General features: G+C 49.2%; 1 protein-coding gene across 1 annotated transcript; it reads right to left on the bottom strand.

The window, feature by feature from the left end:
- Positions 1-699: 699 nt before the first annotated feature.
- Positions 700-8,159, bottom strand: CTHRC1 (collagen triple helix repeat containing 1; the record flags this gene model as incomplete). The annotated part of the gene is given in 5 exon segments (XM_082499623.1): positions 700-842; positions 2,908-3,124; positions 4,064-4,288; positions 7,849-8,051; positions 8,054-8,159. Coding segments are annotated over 5 exon segments (894 nt in total).
- Between the last annotated feature and the right edge of the window lie 2,382 nt (positions 8,160-10,541).

The following is a 10,541-nucleotide window of genomic DNA, read 5'->3' as shown; positions in this document are numbered from 1 at the left end:
TTAGTATCTTCATGCTAGTAGTGGAGATCAATAATAGACTGGATTTCAGGATAAATATCTATCAAGAAGCAGAATAGGAAAGGAGAGCCAAGATAGTCTATTTTTACATAGTTATTCAGAATGAGGTCTTTAATGCTTACCACATGATCTCGGTCACAGTTAAGTCACCAGGAGTTTGTTGAGAGACTTAAGACTGTAACAGCAGAGCATCCTGTTGTGTAGTCAGGTTCACAGGAGTAGATGTTACATGTTTTCTGAAGGCTAAAGCCAAGATCTGAGTTTACTTCCTCTTAACTTTCTATGAAGTCTTCTAAAGAAATTAATTGTGTATCATTAACACCATATAAAACACCTTAAACAGTTTGATGATCAATAAAATAGATGGTATTCTTTTTTTGTAAAAGGTCTTATTTATTTGATACAAAAAGTTACAGTTAATTCTTAAAATGGTGGTGGTATATTTTCATACATTAAACAAGGAATTAAAAAAGTTAATGAACTATTTGATATTTATATTCTAAAATGATTATTATAAAAAGCCTCTGCAATGTGCAAAAAAAGGCCAGACAAACACTACAGATGCAAGAGTTTGGTGCCTTTCAGTCAAATACTTGCATCCAACTCTATAGACGTACATTCTGAAGAAAATTGTACAAAATTAAAAAAAAATAGAGAGAGATTATAAAAAGGGAGAGAAAGTTATTTTGGCAGTTCTTCAATGATGATTCGGGAGACTGAATTCCATCCAGTAGAAGCATCTCCCCTTGGGTAATCTGAGCAAGTCCCAACCCAGATGGCAATGTCCACCAAGCCGGCATTGATCCCTTCGCACAGACCTTCCACTGGTTAAAGACAAAAATCAGGTTACCTCGGCAAACACAGTCGCTTTGTATTTCACAACTGAAGGTGGACACAACTACTTCACAGCAGTTCATTGCAAGCTCACGCTATTTAGTGAAACCTGAATAGCATTTTTAGAAAATGGATCGAGAGCAGCCCTGAGGAGAAGGACCTGGGGCTGCTGATTGACAAGAAGCTCAATATGAGCCGACAATGTGCAATCGCAGCCCAGAAGGCCAACCGTATCCTGGGCTGCATCAAAAGAGGTGTGGCCAGCAGGTCAAAGGAGGTGATTCTGCCCCTCTACTCCACTTTTGTGAGACCCCACCTGGAGTACTGCATCCAGCTCTGGAGTCCCCAACATAAGAAGGACATGGATCTGTTGGAGTGCATCCAGAGGAGGACCGCGAAGATGATCAGAGGGCTGGAACACCTCTCCTATGAGGAGAGGCTGAGAGAGTTGGGGCTGTTCATCCTGGAGAAGAGAAGGCTCTGGGGAGACCTTATTGCAGCCTTCCAGTACCTAAAGGGCCTGCAGGAGAGCTGGGGAAGGACTTTTTACTAGGACGAGGGGAATGGCTTTAAACTGCAAGAGGGTAGGTTTAGATTAAATATTAGGAAAGTTTTTCACTTTGAGGGTGGTGAGGCACTGGCACAGATTGCCCAGGGAAGTTGTGGTTGCCCCATCCCTGGAGTTGTTCAAGGCCAGGCTGCATGGGGCTTTGAGGAACCTGGTCTAGTGGGAGGTGTCCCTACCCATGGCAGGGGGTCAGAACTCGATGATCTTTAAGGTCCCTTCCAACCTAAACCATTCTATGATTCTGTGATTCTATGAAATAAAAACTACTAAGTGATGTGGCAGCACAGGTTACAGACTTGGGCACTGCCTTTACCCATGCCGCTTCCTGAGGCCTGTTGCAGTCCCTGAAGCAAATCACAATCCACAGGATGGCTAAATGGGAAGGACACCTGCTTCTTCAAATGTCTGAATTTACAAACTGGTAGCTGGGATATGGCTTCAATCCCATCCAGCCATCTTTTTAGCAGTGATGGGGAGGGAGGGACACCTCCATGGCTGGCTTCCACCATTAAGCCCTGCAAAGGTGATTGCCACCCTGTGACCTTTTCCACTCCTAATTCACTGCTTCTGTAGAACGTTCCACTTAAATTGCCCTTTTTGTTTCCCCACTAGCACCGCTAGTTAGAGGTGGGTTAATGAAGACAGGTGGGACCTACACCTTGATGAAAAAAACCTATCGTAGCTCTAGATGTTGGATTTCATGCAGTTGTGAAATGGGACAGGGAGAAAAATGGTCTTTTGCAAAGAGCCAGGCTGTTGGCATCACATCTCTGTTCACAGCTAAGAACAAAATACAGCTTAAACCACTGATGTAATGTGGAGAGTATTAGTGGCCAGAAGCCTGTTAAATTAATGCAACCTCTTTGGTTTTAGAAATACTTCTCTGAGTGTAAGTATCGACCATCAGAAAGGAGACAGAGCATAGACTTGCTGTTAGTCCCCTTTTCCTAGCATCAGCTGCTTTGATGTCGATTGACTTCACTAATTTGCCTTTTGCTTAGCAATGGCATAATTGTTCCTAGATATTTCACTTTGGGGGTACTTTTGTGCCCCACCTGAAAATTATAGTAGAAATTCCAGGAGGAACAGGTCTCGCTTTATGCACAGATAATGCAAAATACCAGTCTCTTAAGCCAGGATGAGACCATGTGATTGGCAGCAGGGCAGGTTCTCCACATGCCAATCCAGCAGAGTGTCTCTATTCATGTTGTAGCAGAGCTCAGTAGAGTTGTCTGGATAGAAATCTTTCCCATTTCTAAATCACAGGGTGTAAGTACCATGAAATACCACAGTAATAAAGCACCACTTAATAGATAATTCTAACACTGCTACTATTGCAGCAGAGTGACAAGCGTTAGCTGGCCGCTCTTCTGCCTCTTCATTCAGCCTTTCGACTTTCTGTGGCAGATGGTATTCTCTGCACTTGGTAACTCAGTTTGCTACTGGCTTCTTCTCCATCGCTGTTCATGCCGTCTTGGCATACGTACCTGAAGAAGTTCGGTGTATATTAATGGTAGAATTCAGCTCTGGGCTTCCTTGATCTAAATATATTATGGCTTCAATAGGAAGTGGCCCAGCACATTCTGCTCCATTAAAAGTGAAGTACCAGCGCTGACAACAGGCATTTTTGCATTTTAGCCGAAGCGATCCACTGAAGAGAACGCGGAGAGCACTGTTCGAGCGCATCTTTGTAAACGTACATTCCTAAGAGGAGACAAAAATGCTTTGGTAGCAACCTCTGGTTTTCAACCTATTCTGGATTTAACAGTGCTCACAAGATTTGTCTGGGTTAAAAACAAAACAGGCTTAAACTCTGATAAAAGCTCCACAACTGAATAAGAAACATTTCCAGGTTTTTAAGAGGTTGTTATTCTGCCTTTAAAGTGATGGATATTGGGGGGGGGGGGGGGGGGGGGAGGGGGGGGCTAGGAACAGTTCTGCAAGTACAAGGCAGTGAGAAAAAAAAAAAAAGTAGCTGATTCTCATTCTAGCCACAGCAATAGCAGTTAAATTACTCCAACCAATCTGGGCATTGCCTTATAGCTGGGACTGAGCTGGGATTTCTTCCCCTCCTTTAGGCTTGCACCATTGTGTTTGATAGTTTTATAGCCAGGGCTGCAGTGGAGGACAGACCGTGTGGGTTAGTCTGGGTACCACTTGTTAACTCTGCTCCTGAACACCACCGACCCTTCAGCAGCAGCACCCTGCAACTGAGTTTCAGTGAACATCCATTTTGAAGCAGGAGTTAGAAAGACATGTACAATTAACAGATTAAAGATGTACAATCTTTCCTGTTCCTTACGAGCGAAAGGGCAAGCACCTCGCCCTACTTCAGGCAAGGTGGAGGAGCTTATCGGTAGTGTGACTTCCAGCCTTACAGTTACAGATCTGGTCCTCTAAACGTGCTCTTACAGCAGCCACATCATTCTTTCCAACCACTATTACAGAAATGAAATGGGCACGCAGCTGTAAAACACAGCTGAGATGGATCTCAAGTAGCGAAACCTTTGAGAAGTTCACCCTTCCATGTAGAAAAAGGCTCCAAAAGGAAATCTGTCTGACTGGTGCTACCCAGCTCATCGAGGCAGATCTCGAGCCCGCTGTGGTTGGTGAAGTGCAGCATCCCAGACACAGCTAACTTACTGCTATCTTCCCAAGGTCGATGCCATAATTAAGTGCACTCCATGAACACTGCTTGAAGTTGGGAGTCCAGGACTCCTCGATGCTCTCACGCATGCACTCTCCCTTCTCCCCCTTCAGTCCGTCCCGTCCCGGGATTCCAGGTGTCCCGGGGATCCCATTGGCTCCGGGGTTTCCATCCCGTCCAGGAACGCCACTGGGGCCTTGCAAGCACACGCCGCCATTGTACTGAAACACAGAACAGATCTTGCTGCTTCTGTCCATTAACTCGGAGGTTGACCAAGTTAAACACAAAACAAACAACAACAACAAAACACAACCCCCCCTGCTGCTGCGACACAAGCTAATGGGCTACTTCTGGATCACCGAGAAAATGGTTTGAGTAGAGGAAAAAGAAGGAAAAATAAAATGTCAAAGATAACCAGTGCCAACAGAACTTGCTGTAAATTAAGGTGCCAGTTATTTTCTTAAAAGATACATAAATCTTGGAATTAAAAACTGTCCTAATCCAAGGATTAAAACTCAATAGAAAAACATCAGGAGATCCAAAACATTCCAATACAGAAACAAAAAAAAAAGAGTTATATGTTAATAGTTACTTTCTTCTAACCCACCACTGTTTGTATAACCGTCTCAGCTAATAAGCTTTCATTATTATTTGTTCCTTTTTATTTTTTAAAGTAGAGAAACTTTTACATTTCATAGACAGCGGAGGTTAACACCAGTTTTTTTCTGGCACCATTCCTCTGGACCAGAACCATGTTGTGGTAGTCAAGCCACGTAAGTCCGACTCCTTGAGTGCACACCGCATGTCTGTGTTCGTGTGGACATGGGAAGCTGCACTCTGGAATAATCCCAAACTCAGGGGCCCCATCCATAGCCGTGGGAAGTCACGCATGGGAGGACGACACATAATGTCCTCCCTAAGAGCACAACATTAGGAAAGGTCAAATGATGCTCTCCCAACCTGCATGTCAACACGTGTTGCCTTCATATGTGATGAGATTTGGGGTTGCCCTCCTTGGGGAGTAGGTTTGTGCAGCCCAGAGCTGCTTCCCCCAGCAACACGAGCGCGGGATGCCGGGGGGAGCACACGCGTGTGGAGCCGGCGGAGCACAGAAGCGTTGAGCAGGAATGTGCAGGGGCTGGTGACGGCAGGGCTTTTACTTTAAATGTGCTTTCCCATCTGGTGACTGACTGCTTCCTCCAGTCTTCATCCCAAATCCTCGCGGGTAGATTTAGACTGAACATTAGGAAAGAATTTTTCACAGAAAGAGTGGTCGGGCATTGGAATAGACTGCCCAGGGAGGTGGTTGAGTCACCATCCCTGGATGTGTTTAAGAGATGTTTAGATGTGGTGTCGGGGGATATGGTGTAGGGGAGAACTTTGTAGAGTAGGATAGATGGTTGGACTCGATGATCCCAAGGGTCTCTTCCAACCTAGACAATTCTATGATTCTATATTCTGCTCTTCCCCTTTCTCACACCTACTTCCATTTGTCCATTTTAAACCACCTAATCCCCACCTGTTTCAAAACAAAACAATCATGCAGCTATTCCCCCCACTTCAAGCCATGCCACTATCTGCACCACAGGAGCTGTAAACTATGGTAAACTCTGTCAGACTGGTGAACTTTCTTCTTCTGGGGCGGTTCCTTTCCCTGTGCTTTGGTGCAAAAAACAGTATGGGCATCACAGGCTCAGTGACTCAGTGACTATATGAAGACATCTAGTAAGAAATGAGATGAGAGTTGGACTAATGGATGCTGGCATTTCTTTACTGCCTTCACTAAAGAAGACACTGTCGGCGAATGGCAGTGGAAATAGTGGGCTATTATGATCAAGAAGGCCACATTTGAAAAAAGTTAGCTGGCGAGAAGGCTGCTTGGCGAAGCACACACGGACCTAGGGACCTCGAGAATGATGCAAAGACATTCCTATTTCACACAGCACTGGTCATCGGCTTTTGCTGCTCTTTTCCCGTCAGACTCTGTGTGTAATGGTGACTGGCTCTGGTTTGACTTGTGGTTACTCACCACAGAAATCCCAAGGACGTGGAAACTGGGGAGAGCTGGGGGCAGGCTGAGGCTCAGACCCGCCACCTCCCAGTTCCCCGGGGGCACCAGGAGGGGACAGGGCTATCCCGAATGAGGAGCTGCCCCAAACGACGAGCTGCCACTGCCACTGCCCTGAGCCGCACCGCTTCCCACCAGAGAGAGCAGTTTAGCCACTGCACACCCAAAAAACTGACAGGAGAGAAACAATTACCTGGGCTTTGGGCTCCACTCCAACTAAATTCATCTATGCTTGCCAAATGAAGTCTGTTTCATGCTTTCTTAAGTTGGAAATGCATAAAACATCTTTAAAAATGTCCTCCGAAGGCAGGATCCCCTCAGGCATGCCTTCAGTCTGCTCTGGAAGGGCTTTAGCTGAAGCAGTCTGTACAACTGGGCTGTGCCTGAACCAGTGGCCATCGATTTACCCACGCTTTGCTGCTCACTCTGCCGCACCCGAAAGCATGGAGCGATGCAAGACAAATGGGGGACCCTAAAATACCGCTCTGACAGAAAACATAAGCTCCTCCATGTGCTCTGACTCCTCATTCTCGATGCAATTCAATTTCCACAATAGAAGTGAAAGGGTAATGAGGTGGTGGGAAAGGGAAGGAGCTTTGCTGCCAATGGTGCATCCAGCACATCATTTTGGGGGATCTCTCAGGAGATGATGGAAGAAATGGCCACACCACTGATTTTCTACAGAAAGTGAACGGCAATCCAGCAGCTCATGGAAATAGCTTCACATCTGCTTTCTACATTCCAAGGACTGGAAAATCTCCCTCCTTCCTTCTATCCCTGAGATAGGATAGTCCCAACGCATTCAGATTTCTAGTTGCAATGGAATTGCAAACAGCGGTATGCAGTCCCGGGTGCCAGAGGGAATAATGCATTCATGCAGCTCCAAGGAAAAGCGGGTTCAGTAAGCGTGCAGATGCAGTTTTCACAGGACCTAATGGCTGCTGAAGAGCCGTCCTTTCATTCCTCTTTTTGTAGTTTGGTATTGACCCACCAGCCTGCTAGGAACTAAACAGCATTTACCACTTAGGTTGCAAGGCTTGTAGGATTTCGGCGTCGCCCCTGCGATGTGCAGCGGGCAGGGAGCAGCTCACAGTGCTGCCTTTATTCCCGCCGCGATGCCCCCCTCTCTCCCTCCTTCCCTGCTTCCCTCCCTCCCTCCCTCCCTCCCTCCCTCCCTCCCTCCGGCGTGGCCCCTCTCGGCCGTGGGATGGTGGGGGGGGGGGGAGCGGGGCCGGGGCCGGTCGCAGCCGCAAACCCCACAGACAACACCCGCTGCAGAAAAGCGCACCCCTCCGCCGAAGCCCAGCGCTTTCTGCCCAAAACCCTTTCTCAGCGTCTTCCCGATTCAGTACACCGGAGGCTTCATAAAAACTTCACGGGAGAACTCGAGCGGCGCCGGGAAACCCGGCGGCGGGCCCGGCGGCGTCCTGCCCGCAGCGGCACCCCGGTTTTTCGAAAACCGGCGTTTTTTTGGTCTGGGTTGGGGTGGGGTTTTTTAGGGTTTTTTCCTTTCTTTTTTTTTTTTTCTTTTTGATTGATCTTTGCAATCAAAAAGCAGCCGCGCGGCCCTCCGTCCCCCCACTCACCCCCCTTCACCCCGCCAAAGCGCCCTCCCGCCCCGCTCCCGTCCCCTCCGCACCGCCCGCCGCCCCGGGGCCGCCACCGCCACCGGCCGCCCCCAGCCCCGCGCCCCGGCCCCGCCGCCGCTCTCACCACGTCCACCACCTCCCGCTGCCGGAGCGCCTTCTGCTTTCCCTTCGGGCTCTCGGAGCCGCCGGGCGGCGGGGCCGCCGCCAGCAGCAGCGCCAGCAGCAGCAGCGGGGCGGCGGCGGCGGCGGCGGGGGCGGCGGGGGCGCGGGGCATGGTGCGGGCGGGGGGCGCGGGGAGGCGCCGGGGACCGGGGCCCGGAGGAGGCTGCGGCGCAGGAGCCCCTCTCCGCCGCTCTGAGCGGCAGCGCGGCGATAAATGAGCCTTTCAGAGCGCGGAGCCTCAGCTCCCTCCCCGGGGAGGCCGGGAATTTCCATCCTCTAACCGAGCGGGAACGTCCAGGCAGAGCCACCCCCCGCCGCAGCCATTGGTACGGGGACCGGGGGGCTCCCGCCCCCTCGGGCCGGGCCCCGCCGAGCTCGCCCCGGGCCATGCCGGCACCCCCCCGGGCGGGCCGGGCCGGGCCGAGGGGGCGGCGGGGGGCGCGGGCACCTCGGGGGCGTTCTCCCGGTCCCCCGGGAGCACCACATAGTCCTCTTCCCGATCTCCAGGGATTTGCTCCGCGGATGATAACACCTTCCTGATGAAAGAGCTGTTTTGCCAAGAAACGGCAGAACGCCGCAGCGGGAGCCCGATGCACCGTGAGTGGAAACAGAGATTAAATAGCAGCTGGATATAAATCCCTGATTTAATTTTAACAGAAGTACAAGGTAAGGGCACAAAATCCTTCTGAGCAGCAGCGGAATTTGGACTTTTATCAAAGTATTGCCTGACTGAACACTATCAATTTAATAACATGAGAAAAATCCTCAGCAACCCAGCATAAACCATCTCAATTTGCTTTCATTTAAAATATTTTTTTTCATCATACTAGAAATGAAAGCACTATAAAATAAAGAATGCTGTATGTCCTTAAACATTAAAAATAGAAATAACAAATATTTGAAAGATAAGTTCTGTACGTCACAATCTCAGTGGGATTTGTAGAGCTAGAGTTTCCAGAAGGGGGAGATAAGTTTCAATACTTTTTTTTTTCCTGAAGTATTTAACAAAAACACTCATTTCTGCTGTAGGAATGCACGTTACAAGATGTCGAGCCATTCACGCTAGACCGCGCAGAACCAGCTTCTTGTTAACGCTAAACCTCTTTATATTGGTCTGACTGCAGTTACCTCTGCACTTTAGGCTCCTTCTGCCTTTCTCCCCTTTCCACGTCCACACTGGCTGCACCGCAGCAGCAAAGTGAGATTTGCGCCACAGGTCCCACTGCCACCATCAACACTGTCACACGCCGTCCTCAGAACCAGGACTGCCTTTGGCTGCGTTGCTGAGGTGCGGGCTCCTGCCTCGTGGAGAAGTGCAGCGATACACCCAGCTGACTTCATAAAACGGCTGGTAAATAATAACGGTTCCTAAACCCACTGGGAAAATTTATGGCATGATGTAAACCCTTAATTATAGCATTGCTTCTGTGACAGCCTCAGTGAACGTCCACAAACATGCCCGTGCAGAGCACTCACTGTGCAACTGTGTGTCGCTCTCAGCAAACCCTCCTGCCTCTGGTCCGGGCTGGTGGTGGTACTGTGAAGAAGATCGTGTTGGATAATGTATGAAGAAGATAATGTAATAACTTCTGTGTAATGTGCGTGTTCACACAAGCATCGTCACCAAGTGGCCAGGGGTCCCCAGCACCAATACGGGCTGTTGCTAAGGCACGACCCTTCCCAGACTTCCAAACTTCTGTATTACGGAATTAATTTCTTCGGGAGATGTGCAGCAGCTGAAGCCCACGGCACAGCAGCACTGTACACCTTCCTAATGCAATTACTCAGTATTTTAGGTAACAAAATTTGCACGTGCATCCATATGCATTTCCCTACCTGGGTTTGCTCACCAGCATGGTTTGGGTCTGGGCTAGAAGCTCTCAGATCCCAACTGGCAGGCTTTGCCAGGGGAAGCAAACTGGGGATGCTGTAAAAGAGTCTTACCGAATAACGGTGGGACATCTGCTTTGAGCTCTGGTAAGTGCAGTTCCTAGAGCTCATTTGACTTGCAATGTGCATTACCATCTGCAAAACAGAAACATCAACATCCTCCTTCGCCTGCTTCAGTCCCAGTAAGCCCTGCCATCTGCTAGGCGTATGTTCTCCGGGCTTTTGATGTGTTTAAATGCTTCTAAGGGCAGCAACCATTGTTGGATGCTGGTGAGATACTCAAATTGAATCAGAACTACTGATCTGCTTTGCCTTAAATATTTTGTGGACAAAAGGAGCAGTTGCAATAAACCTGCCTGAGCATCTTCAAACCAGGAACTATATTATTGCAGAGGGATCTGGACAGGCTGGACAGATGGGCTGAGGCCAATGGTATGAGGTTCAACAAGGCCAAGTGTCGGGTCCTGCACTTGGGTCACAACAACCCCATGCAGCGCTACAGACTGGGGGCGGAGTGGCTCGAAAGCTGCCTGGCAGAAAAGGACCTGGGGGTGTTGGTGGACAACCGGCTGAGCATGAGCCAGCAGTGTGCCCAGGCAGCCAAGAAGGCCAACACCATCCTGGCCTGCATCAGGAATAGTGTGGTGAGCCGGACTAGGGAAGTAATCATCCCCCTGTACTCGGCACTGGTGAGGCCTCACCTCGAGTACTGTGTTCAGTTTTGGGCCCCTCACTACAAGAAGGACATTGAGGTGTTGGAGCGTG

The sequence above is a fragment of the Vanellus vanellus genome (assembly GCF_965231255.1).
Source record: "Vanellus vanellus genome assembly, chromosome: 2".
Lineage (NCBI taxonomy): Eukaryota > Metazoa > Chordata > Aves > Charadriiformes > Charadriidae > Vanellus > Vanellus vanellus.
Note: the sequence above shows the minus strand (reverse complement) of the source record. Positions and strands in the feature narration are given on the sequence as shown.